The sequence below is a fragment of the Zonotrichia leucophrys genome, chromosome 15 (genome assembly GCF_028769735.1).
Source record: "Zonotrichia leucophrys gambelii isolate GWCS_2022_RI chromosome 15, RI_Zleu_2.0, whole genome shotgun sequence".
NCBI lineage: Eukaryota > Metazoa > Chordata > Aves > Passeriformes > Passerellidae > Zonotrichia > Zonotrichia leucophrys.
This window is the reverse complement of record NC_088185.1, coordinates 3,119,271-3,135,607: the sequence shown is the minus strand read 5'-3', so window position 1 is coordinate 3,135,607 and position 16,337 is coordinate 3,119,271. Positions and strand designations below refer to the sequence as shown.

The following is a 16,337-nucleotide window of genomic DNA, read 5'->3' as shown; positions in this document are numbered from 1 at the left end:
AAGAAGGACAGGACACGCCCCAATTCCTCCATCTTACTTCTCTAAACCCCCCTGTACAGAAATCCTAAACCCTGTGTTTCACTCTCTAATTAACTCATCCCTTCACCATTCACCCCGGTGAAACCCTCCTGTCCTCATACAGGTGTCGTCTCCTGTGTAGGATCAAAGTCCAGCCACCAGACACTTCTGGAACATTCCAGGACTCCCGAGCCCCCCAAGGGTGCTCTCGGTGACACCTCAGTCCTGAGGTGCTGAGATCCCACACCAACCTCTTAGAAACTTTACTCCTTTCATCCTGAAATTCCTGGCTCTCTTGTTTTCTGTTGCTGTTATTTCTCTAGTCTCCAGTTGGTTTTGCTTCAATGTTGCAACACTGGAAAAATGTGACAGAAAGCAGTTGTGTGTGTACAGCAGTAAAAATCTATGTGTAATGTTAGCTGTGCTGTTAAGGGCTTTGTTTTTCTTTCTTAAAATAGCCTTTTAGTTTAAATCTCGAGATAAATACAGCAGCATTCAGCAAAGTGAGTTCTTTTGATGTTTTAATAGGAAATGGCCTTCAAATGCTGCTGGTTGCTACTGGAAAGCATTTTTTATAATGCATTTCACACACAGATTGTGTAAATACAGAAATCCCTTCTGCAGGAGTTAACACTGATCTCTGCTCATGTCTGATCTTTTCATATACAGGTTTATTCCAGAGTTGAAGAAGCTTGAACAATATATTTTCTCCATGTTTGGAAAAAGATAGTTGCTGCAGAGAAGGAGGATAATTGCAAAAAGATGAGTATGTTAAAACCAAGTGGACTGAAGGCTCCTTCCAAGACCATCAAGCACGGGAGTACCTTGCTCAAAACACCTGCACCTGTTGCTGCTGGTAAGGAACAGATAAATGTTTTAATCATTCCCTCATTCACCTTCTGACAAAAAGTACCTTGAATGTTCTAGTATACACTATTTTTACTCTTTCCACCAATGTATTTTGATTTTAAAAAATTACATGTAAAACTTACAAAACTCTAAAGGTTACTAATCGGAAATCAATTTTCCTCAAACCTTGTCATGATAGAAATGCTTTGGGGATTTTTGAAGTCAGACCTGTGATTTTTGCTGTTACAAAAACAACATTACAAAAACCTTAATTAAATTCAGTGTCTCTGTCCTTAGATTTTGAATTTTTTTCTCAGTGATTACAGCATGTGCACAGGAAAATTAAGAGTTGTGATCTCCTAATTAGGAACGTTGTTACACTGAAACTCAGTAGTGATGCTCTTTGGAATATCAGTGTATTTAATTCCCCGTTTCTCACCGTGCTTTGATTCCAGCCCCAGCAGAAAAAGCAGCTCCCAGTGAGAAGAGCTCAAGCACAGCCCCTGCAGACGCACACGAGGAGTTTGTGGATGATTTCAGGGTCGGGGAGCGCGTTTGGGTCAATGGGAACAAGCCCGGCTTCATCCAGTTCCTGGGCGAGACGCAGTTTGCCCCGGGCCAGTGGGCGGGGATCGTGCTGGACGAGCCCATCGGGAAGAACGACGGCTCCGTGGCCGGGGTTCGCTATTTCCAGTGTGAGCCCCTGAGGGGAATCTTCACCCGGCCGTCCAAGCTCAGCAGGAAGGCGCTGACAGAGGACGAGGCCAACGGTACCCAGGCAGCTCACGCGTCCCGAGCCACGTCCCCCACATCCACATCGGCTGCCAGCGCCGTGTCCTCGTCCGCTGCTGCACTTCCCCCTTCAGGAATCCCGCAGAAAACCCCCCTTGCTGCTAAGGAACATGCAACTCCTTCTCAGATTAGCAATCTTTCCAAAACTGCCAGTGAATCTATATCAAACCTCTCAGAAGCTGGATCACTAAAGAAAGGAGAAAGGGAGCTCAAAATTGGAGATCGAGTGCTGGTAAGATTTCCCTGTGTGCTTTTGATTGATGAATTAAAACTTTGTTAATATTCAAAACTTTTCTGCCATTTCCTTGGTCAAGATAAGGTAAATTCCTGCTCTAGCTTTCTTTGTCTAGTGTCTTCTGTAACCGAGCTCTTTGCATGCTGTGGGAATATCTTGGCTGAACCAAGATAAAATGGTTATTTGGGCAGGTTGTAATCTCTTATGTTTTGCCACTGTTTAAAACACAACCTTGTGTTTATACAACATATTTGTGGTTTATCTCTCTGTATCTTCAAGAGCTCCAGTCGTGCTAGATAAAACCCAGGCCTGTGAGATTTCCATGCAGGTCTTGTGCCCTGTGCAGGGCTGTGTCTGTAGAAAGCAAAGTTCAATCATTGATTGTTCCTGAGTGGTGACAGGCAGCAACAGAGGCAGTCACACAATGCCCCTGGTCAGCCAGGAATTGCCTGTGCCCTTGGGGATGTGCCACGTTGCTTGGCTGCCCTTCTGAATTCAGGCCCCTAAATGCTTTGCCACTGTATCATCTCACCTTTTAAAAAGGGAGTTGCGCTGTTAGTTTTAACATTTTTTAAAAATTATTATCAGAAAACTGGTGGTTGGTTGTGTATGTTGTATTCTTAATTTAAAGAGTGTTTATATAGCCTTTATATATAACTGGAATGATCCTTGTATGTTCACCAGATCTGTGATCACTGTAACAGAAAGCTGATTTTAGGTTTGATTTACTCAAGTGAATCATTAAGCTAAAGATTTCTCTCTCTCTTATTTTGATACAATCTTCTCTTATGCATGATATAATTTTAGCCTTTCCATTAGGCAGGTGTGAGTGTCCTGGCATAGAAACATTTCTGGGGTTACTCTAAGGACATTATATAGAAAAAAAATCCCCTGGATTTTATTGTTTGTCCTGCACCAGAAAATAATTCTGCAGTGAAGGTGGATTGATTGAATTGATATTTTAATTAAGTTTATTGCATTTTTGAAGGAAGAATTTGCCTCCTCTTTCTGTTTAAGAAGAGCTTAAAACACACAGGGCCAAGTTGAAGAAGGAGACAAAGGTGAAGTGAGGGCAGGGGTGGGCTGACAGCTGGATTTGGGCTGAGATGTGTTTTCTTGGAGTGCCAATGGAAACAAAGATTTGTGGTTTATCCCTGGCTATTTCTGTCAGAGACTGAGCCCTGTTGTCCTCCAGACAACATCAGGGCTTTAACCACTTGTTTGCCTTTTCCTCGAGGGGATGTCCCTGCTGGGAGGATCCTCTGGTGCTGTGAAGGCACTGCCCTGCTCTCCCTGTGTCCAATTAGTGCAAATTGCAGAAGCAGCATATCCTGAGTGCCACACTTTGATAATAATAAGGTCCCAAATTGTTAAGTAGGACAAGTTAAACTTAATATTTCATCCTCTCTACTACCTCTGTTTGCCTGAAGTCTTCCTTGTGAATCACCAAATTGTAGTTTGAGGTTTTTTGGGGTAATTCCTAGCACAGTATGTTGGTGATGCATAACTATAATTTCTATAGCAGTTTAAGACACTCAGGAATGTGAATTTAAAGGGGCAGGAACCTTGTTTACTCTTTTCCAATCCTTTGGGATCTCATGCTCATTATTTGTAGTAGATCCCAACTCTGCTGTCATGTCTAATCATAATTCAGATATAAATATCTTAAGTGGCCAGGTTAGTTCAAATAATCCTGAGCTTGGCTAATTAATTATTCATCATCTATTTTTCCCTGGCACTGAACTCAGCACTGAGCTGTAGAGTTGAGGTGTCACTGGGTAATTCTGGGAGCTTCAGAATGTCCTCAGAGCCACCAACCAGCACCAGGTGCTGGGAAAGACCTTGTGTCACTTGTGTCGCTTGTGTCGCTTGTGTCACTTGTGTCACTTGCTCTGCCATTCCTGCTCCATCAGAGCCACAAATCCACCTGGCCTGCTCCACATCTCTGGGATTTTATTGATGCTCACAGCAGTCCCTTCTCAGTAATACTCTCCCAGGAGGATGAAGGGCTGGGTGGGCGTTTCCAGTCCCACCTCAGCCCAGAATTTCCCCTCTAGGTGACAATGTGGTGTCCCAGAGTTCCAGTCTGACCCCACCCCTGCATCCATCAGTTCTTGCAGCCTGCACCAGCTGCTCTGAGAGTTTTGTGAAGGTTTTTGGTGCTTCTGGACACATGGAGAGAGCAACTGTGGGGAATGGGAATTACAGTTTGAGAGCAGGGAGCCTCCAGCAGTGCAGAACTGCAGTTCAAAACAATGAATTCATGATAGACAAAAGCTCATTTGGGAGCCCTGTTAAAGCAGCTAATTGGAAAATGACATCCTGAAGGGCAGATTCATGGATGGGTAAGGCACAGCTCATCAGCCAGGATTGCATTCCAGAATGGACTTCAGATGGCCCCAACTTCATTGATCTTAGTGTGTGATCTCAGGGTGTGGAATGAAGTATTTCAATCTGTTCATTTTTTTTCCCTCTAACTTGGATTCTAAAATGTCCTTAATGGGAGTTACCTTGAGTGGATCAGTTAAATTGCTTTAAGTTTCTTTTTATTGGTGATAACTGGCTGGTTTTGGATGATTTCAACAAAAAAAAAGGCAAAATCTTACAGCTCTTTTTGTCTGGATTAGCAAGGAACAAGAGGCCACTCAGTGTTTACTGATTCACATCTCTACTCTTTACGTTACACAGATGCAAATTGGGCACAAGTTTGAACCTGAAATGTTGGGTTCAGGTTCAGGCTTTCCCAGCAGCTGAGCTTTGCTGGAACGTTCTGCTGTTCCTGCAGGGATGCTGATGCTGCTCCTCTGCAGGAAAAGCAGCTGGCACCCCTCAGCTTTGCCCCAGTGCTGCTGCCATGGGGTGCTTTGCTTAAAGGCTGTCAGGAGCACAGGAGTCTTGAGGAGGTGATTCAAGCTCCTGGATTGTTTTGTGTGCACAGAAAAGATGCCTCAGGGTTTTCTTCCTATTCCTTTGATCTCTGGTGGTTTCACCAGCCTTTTGTACATTTGAAGTTAGAGTTAGCAAATGCTAAGTGGTGCCACATGAGAGGCCTCCCAAACTTCTACAGGAGAGCTAATATGTTCAGAATATAAAGGGTTAATAATAAAGGAAGCTTCCAGTGAATACACCCTGATTTATTTAATTATGAAAACAGATACCCTACAGATCTTTCCTTAATTCAGATAACGTTAGGGAGAATAGTGGTTACATACAGATTGCTTGGGACACTTATTCAGAGTTAAAGATATTCCAGAGGGGGAAAAGAAAGAAAATTTCCAGATGGAAAAAAAAACCCAGAGAAAAGAAATACCAGAGAAAATCAATTCCTGCAGAAAGCAAGCAGGGCTGTGAGGAGATCACCTGTGCATTCTCCAAACCAGGCTTGCTCAGAGCACATCATGTGGGTTGTGCTGAGCAGTGCTACAGAGACACAGATAAAAAGAGGCAAAACAAGCAGCCTTGCTTCTTCAGGGGGCAGAAAAACCTCTTTTCCCAAAAGACCTTGGATATTAAAAAGACACTGACATGAAAACAGACAGGGCTTCAAGGTATTGGATATGTCAGCTGTGGGTGCCTGCAGGAAAATACAACAATCAGCTGCAACCTCTCCTGGTTTTTCCCCTCAATTTGAAGAAGACATTTCCAGGCCATTAAATTGAGTTGTAAACATCAGAAAAATAACTCATGGTAGACATCAATGCCCATAAGGGAAATATAATAATTGTGGAGAAATTCCCATTGTCCTCTTGTCTTAGAACTTCTCTTGCTTGAGATTCCAGAGGAGTCAAAGCAAATCAAACTGAGTGAACACACAAGCATTCACTGAAGTATTACAGCCCTAAATGGATGTTCTAGTGGAGAAGAATCTTTAGATTTCTGTAGTTTACTCCTCAAAGATGATTAATTGAAACAGCACCCTGTGCTCTGCTGTCTTGGGAATCTCTGATGATAAATCTGTTTTAAAATCCCACTGTATCTGAGCCATATTCAGCAAGCTTGTGCTCAGTTTTCCTTTCACTAACAAGAAACCATCATGATCATATTTGGAAATGTTGAAAATATAGGTAGATAAGTTGGATATATCAAAGAATTGTGGTTTATTATGTGTAATTCACTATTTAGCATTTCATTTGGTGCCCTGATGTATCTTTTACTGAATAAAAATAGGGCTAAACCAAAGAAGAATTATTAATGCAAAGAGTGATACAAACAGCTCTGAATTAGGCATAATTTCCATTCTTAAGATATGATGTATGTTGTGGAATCTGGATGTGATTTAACAATTAGAGCATTAACTCTGGCCAGCCTGCTCTGGCATTTGGGGATTCTGTAACCCAGGAAAATGGATGTGGAAATCTGCATTTCTTCACTGACCTCATCCAGCCTGTGTGGGGTTAATGACACAGAGCCAGAGCTGCAGTTGATTTTCTGCTGAAATCAGGCTCCAGCTCCAGCACTTGAACCTGCTCTGAATAAGAATTCTGCTGTAAGTGCCCGTGGAAGTGCTTGGTGCTAAACCAGATGGGGAGAGAACAACAGAAAACCAATTCAGCAACAAAACCAATTCAGCAACAAAACCAATTCAGCAACAAAACCAATTCAGTAACAAATTACTGTCAGGCTCAGCCACTTTGGGTTTCCTGTGTCAGCTGTGGCCACAGAACCTGTTTGCCCAGGTGTTGCACACTTAGGGTTTCTTAAGAGCCCAATGCAAAGTTGATTTTAAAAACAAACAAACAAACTCCCCCTGAACTACCCAACCAAAACAAGAGAGGAATCTGCTTCATGTGCCAACTGTTGCCTGTACCAAAAGTTGAAGCAGCTTTGACAGCGCTGGCAGCTTTTCCCCTAAAGGGACCAGATGCTGGATTTTAAATAAATAAATAAATAAAAATCTTATCAACCTAAGGGGCCTTAGCCTTCTCAAGGGATTAAAGTGCTTTCATTCATTTAACCAGTTACAGCTTCATCACAGTCTGCCAAATCTGCTGCTTCTGGGGCTGAGCTGTAAAGCTGCAACTCGGCCTCTGCCCATATGGTCACAAAAAGATGCAAACTCAATTTACAGCACGTGCTGATGTGGCCTTTTTGCAGAGTTCCTCCTGTGCATGAGTGCCATCTCATTTCTCTTTATTCCCTGTAAGTTACTCAGGGCTTTGTTGTTTCTTCCCAAGGTCTGTGGTGCTGGAACAGGCAGGGGCTGATAGGAGATTATTGTCAGATTTGTTTCCACCCATGTAACCTATCTGCAAGTAAACATGACGTAGGGCTGTCAACTGATTACATTCCAGGGCTCTGAAAAGCAGCCAGGGGAAAAAGAAACTTCACATGCAGAGAGGAGTTTCTCCCTTCAGCATTGTCACTGTGGTGTTTTTTAAGGTTTTCTGGATTTTACAACTTTCTGAATAGAAAATGCACTGTTTAAAAGTCTGTGATAATATTAATCTGTTATGAGAACAAATATTCATTGGTGGTGTTACAGTTAAAACAGTACAAAAATATCTGGCACAATGCTTACAAGGATGGAAAAGGAAGAAAAATTTGGAAGTTGGCAAGGTGTGAGGGGTTTGTGCTCTTCTCTCCAGCCTCCTCCATCAAATGTGACAGCTTTAACTGCTCAGTCACACTTTTGCCTTATCCTTGAGCTGAGGTGGCTGTGAGCTATTTTGATGGCTTTGTCATGTTAAGTCAAGGATTAAAGTAATTCTTATATTTATGTATGACTGCTTAGGCACAGGACTGTGGCTCCTGTAATCTGTGATGTAGATTAGTTTGCTAATTGGCTGCTGCAGCATGAAATCCATGTGTGAGAAACATCTGAGGGGTAAGGGGTGTCCAAAGGCTTTCCTTGCAATTCATCCTCTGGGTGATTTTCCTCTGCTTTCTTTTAATGTTACTTTTAAGCATTTTTCAGGACATGGCATTACCTCTCTGCTCACAACTCAGGTGTCAAATTTATCCTGTCTGAGTCACTCTGTTTTGGCAACTCCTTATTTAAATTCAAACTGCATGTGAGTTCCTGGGCTGTAATGGCAGGACTGGTGACTCCCCACATGCTCTGGCAGCAAATTCCTTTTTTGTGTGTGGATTCCCTTCCCCTCTCCCTGCCTTCCCAAGGGGGAATATCCAGGAACACGTTGTCCTCAGTCATTTCAGCACAGGATGGGAGAAGGAACAGCTTATTTACTTATTTTAGTTTTTGCTTTTCCTTTGTGGTGGTGATGAATTCACATGTGGCTTTTGTAGTATGGAATTGCTGTTAGGGGTTTTTTTTGTGTTTCCTTTTGAGCTGGATGAATGAATTAAACCTCAATAGCCCATCAGTTTTAGTTACTAAGCTGTTTTCTGTGGAAGTGAAGGATTGAGTGGTAGCACAGTGTGTATCTTACTGCACATGAGGTTTTTGCCCACTTTGGCCTTGCTTTTGAACTTTCAAGTTGACTACAAGCAAACTGGGTGAAAGTGGAGAGGTTTCAAAGCAAATCCTTCCAAGTTCCATGGAAACAGCCCAATAGAAGGTGGAGATTCTGCCCACAGCTCTGGAAAAGCTGAATTTGCCTTCACAGAACTTTGCACATCACAGAATCCACATCATCGAGGCTTTTCTGAATCCTGTTCCAACCAGTGGAAACAGCAGAAGTCACTCTTATTTTTTAAAGTTTTCTAAGGTTTCAAATCTTCTCTCAGTGCTGATGATACCATCAGTGCCTGGTGGTGCTGATTTCCCTGTTCTCCTTAGGACTCCAGGCCAAATCCAGTCCAGGTTTGGGTGTTTCCTGATGGATATCAGCTCTGCTGCTAAAACATCCCCACAGCAATTAGCTCAGAGCAGTTACAGGGTTAATTACAGGTGGAACTGGGTGAGATGTAAAGGCCTGTTCCATGAGAAGCAGAGATGATCCCTTTGTCCCCTCTGGCCGTGAAGGGGTGAACAAATCAAACACAATTTCTGTTGCCAGCTGGAAGCAGTTCTGCTAAATCTGGAGAAACAAGAGGAAGATGATTCTGATCAGAACCTGAGTAGTGGATCCCAGGTGGTTCAAAGGCTCCGTGTGGGTTTTGCTTTTCCAAGGGCTGCACATTGTGGTGCTGAATTGTCCTGAAAATGCAGAAATGCCCAGTGATGCTTTCAGGAGTGACCACAAGTTCATGCTTGGGCAGAAAGGGAGACAGAGCAGTTGTTATTCACCTTTTACCTTCTCTGGGCAGGTTTCCATAAGTGCTATTGTTACACTGACAGCATTCAGACCCTGCCTGTCCTCTTTTCCACCAGCACTGCTCAAATCACTCTCATTTTTCAGTCCATCTCTTTTTTCCCCCTGGATCACACTGGTCTATTTGTCTCCTGCTTCTCCTTATCTTTGGAAATGTGGCTCCACAAAGGTTCTCACAAGGTCTGACGTGTTCACCCCCTGTCCTTTCACCAGGAGCTTTTTCACCACCCCAGGTTTCCAAACCCACTTTGCTGTTTCACTTTACCTGGCAGCAAATTCATGTGAGCTCAGGTACAACTGGATAAATGGAATTTAATCACTTTTTGCATGTGTTTGACACAACTCCAGTGAGTTCCAAGCAGAATTCCTCACCTCACCGTGACCTGCAGGCTAACCCAGATTCTCTGCAGTGTCACAGCTTTGTGTTTTCCAGCCTCACTCCACTGAGTGTGGGAACTGACTGAGGGAACGTCTGGCACTTCTTTCCTCTATCCATTATTTAGTGACCTGCCTTAGCATGAAAGAAGGTCATGGAAAACTGTCTTTGTGGTAGTTGTGCTCTGGTTTTTCACAGAACTTTCAGAAACCTTTTAATATTTTTTTTTCCCTATTTCTTTTAGAAGCTGATGGTTTTAATTTTAGTCCTTCATGCAGTACTGGGAAGTAGATCTGCTGGTTTGGGGTTGGGTTTTTTACCTTTTTTGCTGCGATTCTCTCAATTTTTAAAAATAATTTTTCTATAACAGAAATACTATACTATTTGTATATAGTATACTACTATACATAGTATACTATGTATATAGTATACTATACTATTTGCTATACTCTGTAAGTCCAATTCTTTTTTCATATTGGTTGGAACAGTTGAGTTTAATCATGTCAGGATCTTTTTTCCCATTTATGGCACTATTAATTCTGTATATGTACAGCAACTTTCATCATGAAAAGCCTTTAGCATGCTGTCTTGTGCAGTAGCACCTCACATTGTACTACCAAGGGAATAAATTATGATTATTTTCTTCTCAAGGCAGGTGTTGTCACTTACAGGTACTAATTGCAGCTGGAGATAAATACAATTTTTGGGAGAGATGTCTGTGAATGATTGGAAGCCTTCAGTAGTCTCAGGCTTTATAAAGGAGGGCTGACCTGTCTTTAAAGCTGAAATTTAGAAAGATTTTGCTTAAACCTGAGCAAAACTGCCCATCTAGAGCTTCACTGATTCTCTGAGCACTTTACAGCCACGGGGTGCTCCAATTCCTGCTCTTGTAAGGACACACAGAATGTGCAGAGAGAGAAATGGAGGAGCTGGTTATTCAAAGAAGCTGGACTGGGTTTGGAAAAAAGCAGAAATTCTTTGGCATCCTCCCTTGAGTCCTGTTGAAAATAACCCAGGTGCCATGGTTACCAGAGGAGTCCCTGCTGCTCCTGCAGGGACTCTGGTGTGGAGCAGCCTCTCCCTCCCATCTGCTCTGGGAGCTGAATTCCTGAATTCTCAGCTGAATTCCTGCATTTCCTGGCTGCCCCAGCCCTGGCTCTCTGCAGGGGCTGCAGCAGCTCCAGGGGCTCTGGGCACTGCCAAATTCCTCCAGGCTGTGTTTGAGTGTGCTCCCTTCATGATAAACTTCCCATTTTTTACATAAACACAGAAGATGAGCAGGGCTGAGGTATGGAACAGAAAAGGAAGAATATTCTACAGAGAGTTTTCCTGGAGGCAGCATCACTTCATCCCTTGCCTAGGGGCTGATGTGCAGAGTTGGAGGGAACAGATTGCAGCAGCTTCTCCTGTCCCTGGGAATCCCTGCAGGATTTCTCCTGTTCCCCACGGTGCCTCAGACACCTCACTGACCCCGCTCACCCTCCTGGGTTTGGGTCATTCCTGGGTTTGGGTCATTCATCGGGGTTTGTTTAAAGAAATCCCCACAGACACAAACACACACCATGGAACAGGGAAAACATTCCATTGCCGGGCTCAAGGGGTGTGGAAAAGGGATCTCTGTGCACCCCCAAACCTGACTCTTGTCTTGGGAGGGATCCTCCTTATCTGGGCCATTGTTCCAGTTTTCCTCTCTAATTTCTTAAATGGGTTTGTAGAGCCTCTTTTGATTTAACTCTTGTTTTATCAGGTAGAAAACAGAACAAAATTGAGTGGGGAAATAGCTTCTAACCAGAGCTAACCAGTCTTTTCCCCTAAAGAGACAAAAACCCCTCCCCAAACTGGCCAGAAAAGGAATAAGGAGGAGAATTTGGAGCTCATAGTGCAGTTAAAATTTATTTTTATGTTTGTATTTAAGATATTTACCCTCTAGAAAAAGTAGCTAATGTCTGAGTAGCTCTGCCATTTCAGGGGTAGTTCTTCCCAGGGATTATTTTATCAGTATTTTATTTTCCCTCCTCACCACCATGCCAGAGATTTGGATTCTCTGTTACTCTTTGGGAGGTTACAATTCTTTTTTCTAAGCCAGTCCTAGTGCTTGTTTGTGTGTTCTCTGCCAAGAACACCAAATACCAAAGGTTCTACGAGTTACTATATTAGGCTGTCATGATAAGTGTAAACTTTGTGTGTTTTTATTCCATGGAGAGTAATAATTTGCTACAGTGCCACTTAAAGCAGGATCTGAAGGTGACCTGCAGTCGTTCCAGAATTGTCTCTAATGGCAGAGGAGGAGCTGCCACCTTAAATGTGGGCAAGAGGTGCCTCTGCCCCCTTTCTCACTTGAATATTTAAAAAGTTCATTATTCTCCCTGGTTTTCTGAGGTTTGTGTGGATTAGGATTATTTTTCCTCATCAGCTGAAGCCTCATCTTGCCACTGGAGCACAAATGTGTGTGGCAGCTCCTGTGTGGAGATGTAAAGTCCCCAATTCCTCACAGGTGACCTCGTGAGTGAGCTCTTCCCAGCTGGAAAAATGTGAATTTTCTCTTGTAAATGCTCCTTCATTTACAGCATGAGGAGCTCACTGTTCTCTAGTAATCCTGGGAAAAAATAGAAATTTTTCCCTAGTAACCCTGGGAAGTTCCCCCAAGAAATAGAATGTCTGCTGTAAAAATTATATGAAATACTAATTTGCTTTTTAGTGTATAAAAAGGAGAATCACAGTCTTTAATAAGAGTTTCATTCACTCTCTGCCAAGGCCTCACAATATTCCTGGTGGTACAAGGTGTGCTGGAAAACACAGGTGGACATTTTCAAACCTTTGGTGCATTTTCCATTTGGAATTCTGTGAATCTCTTGAAGAGGTTTCCATCTCCATGTCCCTGTTCTCACCGTGCTGGATGCAGGTGAACAGATTTGCACAAATTTAGGGCACACCATGTTTTCTTCCTGAGCTGCAGGAACCCTGTGGCTCTCCCTGGCAAGTGTCAGCCACACAACACCTTTTCCTTCTCCACTTAATTTAATTCTTCCGTCCCCTGGGTATTGGGAAAAGCTGGAGCTCACAGACATTGCCAGTAATTGGAATGGCTGTAAATATTTAATATGATAAGTTTGAAAGCCACTCTGCTTTCTAGGCTTTCATTTAGGAGTGTTTGGGTTGGATCTTTTTATTCTTGAAAGTGAAGAAAAGATAAAATGATTCTCCTCTCCCCAAGGATTCAAATTGCTGGTTATATCTACAGGGTTGCCAAGTGCTCTGTATCGTGCTTTATATCAGTTCTTTTAAATACAAGAGGGCTGTACTATGTAGTTTATCTAAATTATTCCTCAGAGAAAATATGAAAGGAATTTTTTGTCATTTCATTTCTTTTATTTTTCCTCACAGAATTAGAACAAGAAGCAAACAGACCTTAGAAATCCTAATCTGCTGTAGAAATTTATGTGAAACTCTAGCACAAACCTATTGCATTCAGAACATTGGTTATACTGTTCAATATATTTTTTGTTCAATATATGTCTTGTTAAATGCATTTTTTGTTGTGAAGATCAGTATTTGTTCAACATTAATACAAACTCATAGACAAAAAATTGCATAGCTTGGAATAAGAACTGGTTATGTCATTCCTGTGCTTTGTGAACAGGGTTATGCCAAAAGCTTTTTCACTGAATTTGTTGTTTTATTTGGAAAAGCATTAAATGCAGGTGTTTCTCACTGCTTTAGGTTGGAGGAACTAAAGCTGGAGTCGTTCGTTTCCTGGGAGAAACCGACTTTGCTAAAGGAGAATGGTGTGGGGTGGAGCTGGACGAGCCCCTGGGGAAGAACGATGGAGCTGTGGCTGGCACGAGGTTGGTGCATCCCCAGAGTTATTGTCAGATTTTTCTCTGTGTTCTCTTTGGGTTTTTATGTCTTCCATGAGGTTTTCAGTCCAGGGAGGGAGGGAGGGATCCTAAATCTGCCTTTGCTGCTCTGGGGAGGGTTTTGGTGAGCAGTGGTTTCAGTTCTCTGGTGCCAACGCTTCTCTCACGTTCGTGGGATGAGCTGAGCTCTCCTCCCATGGGAGTTTTATTCATAGACTGGTAATGGAAAACACAATTTCCTTCTTTTAAATGCCTGTTGGATTTCTCAGCTTGGAAGGAATGCTCACTTAAGAAAATCTCTGGATATCCAATTGTTGTGCTTAAGGGAGATCTTGGAGCATCCCAGGAGCTGGAAGTCCCTGTTCCAGCAGATGCCTCCTGGCAGAGATGGGAGCAGTGTCACAATGAGAAGGCATTAATTCACATCACAATTTAACTTTCTTTCTCATTTGCCATAAGGAATAGTCTTTTACCTCATTAAAAAGAGGTTTTACAAAGATTATCTCACCTTAACATAGCTGATCACAGCTTAAAATTATAAGTGGCTTTTGTCTATATTTAACCCAAGATATATGTTCTTATCATCAAGTATACATAAATGGTATGTATGTAATAAAATATAAAACTACTTGATTTAATTAAAAGCTGATTTCTATTTTTAACTCTGAGCCATCACATCTGTTGGCAGCTCAGAGGAATGTGATGAAGGGAAAAGCTGTGGATATAAAACTGCATCTGAATGGAATTTTTTAGGCACTGGAGCTGCGCTGTTTACTCTGAATTTCTGAAGTCTGATGTGATCGTGCTGTTTGAGACCCTCAAAGCCCCTTTCCCAAATGGGTGTTAAATAGAATTGCAGTCCAAGAATTCACACTCCTGACATAGAACTCTCCACAAACCCAGAAAAGAAGTAAATTCCCTCTCTCCTGTGCTTGCTTTGCCCTCGGCAGGTATTTCCAGTGCCAGCCCAAGTACGGGCTCTTCGCCCCGGTGCACAAGGTGACCAAGATCGGCTTCCCCTCCACCACGCCGGCCAAGGCCAAGCCCGCCGTGCGCAAGGTGCTGCCCACGCCCACGGCCCTGAAGCGCAGCCCCAGCGCCTCCTCGCTGAGCTCGCTCAGCTCCGTGGCCTCCTCCGTAAGCAGCAAGCCCAGCCGCACAGGACTCGTAAGCTGATTTTCCCTTCGCATGCTGCCCCTCCCTCCGTCCCTCCCGCCCAGCCCGGCCTGGCCCCGCCGGTTCTCGGTGCTCCTCCTCCTCCAAAGCATGCACGAAGGAAGGAAATCTTAGCTAGCCCTGGAGAGCAGCTGAACAGTTGAATATTTCATTGAAGCTAACAGAGTGGTTGCAGTAAGAAAGGGGCTTAGGATGCCAGCTGATTTCTCTGGCTGCAGTCTGTGATGGTGTTTGCAGAGACGAGGATCTGACTCCATGTTTCAGACTCCATGATTTATTATTTGATGATATATATGATATTAAAACTATACTAAAACAATAGAAGAAAGGATTTCATCAGAAGGCTAGCAAGAAATAGAAAAAATGATAACAAAGTCTTGTGACTGGACAGCTGGACTGTGATTGGCCATTAATTAGAAACAACCACATGAGACCAATCCCAGATGCACCTGTTGCATTCCACAGCAGCAGATAATCAATGTTTGCATTTTGGTCCTGAGGCCTCTCAGCTTCTCAGGAGAAAAAATCCTAAGGAAAGGATTTTTCATAAAATGTGTCTGTGACAGCAATCTGCATTTAATTCATTTTCTGAAGCTTCCAGATGTCACACTCAGTTTGTTTGAGCAGGAAGCTTCACGTTGGCTAAAATGTTCCAAATTTCCTTTTGCTGTTCAAGAGATGAGTCAGCTGAGAAATGCAGCAGGAGCAATTTCCAAGTGTCTGCTGACAAGAAGCCTCTTTCTTTTCTTTTAGATTTGGTTTTAATCCTGTAAATTCATAAAGGCTGAGTGTTGCCAAGTGCAGTGGCTCAGGTGAAATCTAACACAGTACTAATTCCACCTAATACACTTACTATGGATTCTTTTGAAGTTGCTCTGTTACATAAATGTCCTAATCTTGGGTTGCAGCAGTAAAATGGAAATCTGGGAAGGCTGAATTTTGAGAAGTCTCTTTTATGGCAATTGAAAACATAGAAATAATTGGATTTTTCCACAATCACTCTAGCTTATTCCTTTTTTTTTTTTTTAAACCACAGGCCATAGATAGATGTAATTAGGAAGGAGTGACTCCCAGTGCTGTGGAGCAGGTCCCTGTCCCACTGTCCCACTGACCAGCAGGTGCCCACAGGTGACTTCCCCTGCTCCTGCAGGACTGGAGCAGATTACCAGAGGTCAGCAGTCGGTCAGGGCACCAGGGTTAATACCTGGCCACAAAAAGGATTTTTATTTGGCACAAACAGTGGGACTTCATCGCTTAATCCATTCTGGAAGTTGCACTTGCAGCTGCAGAGTGCCCTCTAGTTTGGGATCACAGCACCAACACGTGGCACCAAATGCTTCATTCCATGTGCTGTGATCCCCCAAGTTACACCTTGTGAGTGTCTAAAATCTGTTTGCTTATTTTGTTGTGTCCCAGGGATTTTGCATGATTTAGGTCATAAAATACAAAGCTGCTGTAATCCATTATATCTGGAATTAAAATTCCAGCTTTCTCAGGCAGGGTGAACATTTGGTGGCCATCCAAGTTAAAAGGATTGTCCAAATAACTCTGAGACTTTTTCTTTAAAAGTTAAGCTGCTGGGGAAACGAGATTTCCTGTAATCAGGTTTGACCCAGCAGACTTTTCCTGCTTCAGTTTCTAGGAAAACTGAAACTTCTCTGGAGATTTCTGCCTCTTACATTGACTGCTCCGTTGTTCAGGGCTGTTTCTATTTTCTTTTTCCTGAGTAATAAAAGCAGCTGTCAGAGTAGGTGATCCATTGATTAAGGGGCTGTCTGGTGCAATTGGTGTTTATTGCTGAGTCTGAAGGAAGCTGATGC

General features: G+C 42.9%; 1 protein-coding gene across 1 annotated transcript in view; it reads left to right on the top strand.

The window, feature by feature from the left end:
- CLIP1 (CAP-Gly domain containing linker protein 1) overlaps positions 1 to 16,337 on the top strand; it is a 60,125-nt gene that overhangs the window by 11,004 nt on the left and 32,784 nt on the right. Inside the window, exons 2-5 of the mRNA XM_064726701.1 lie at positions 688 to 874; positions 1,323 to 1,891; positions 13,205 to 13,329; positions 14,292 to 14,508. Of these exons, the coding sequence (XP_064582771.1) occupies positions 781 to 874; positions 1,323 to 1,891; positions 13,205 to 13,329; positions 14,292 to 14,508 (1,005 nt within the window). The 5' untranslated portion in view covers positions 688 to 780. The remainder of the gene's footprint in view (positions 1 to 687; positions 875 to 1,322; positions 1,892 to 13,204; positions 13,330 to 14,291; positions 14,509 to 16,337) is intronic.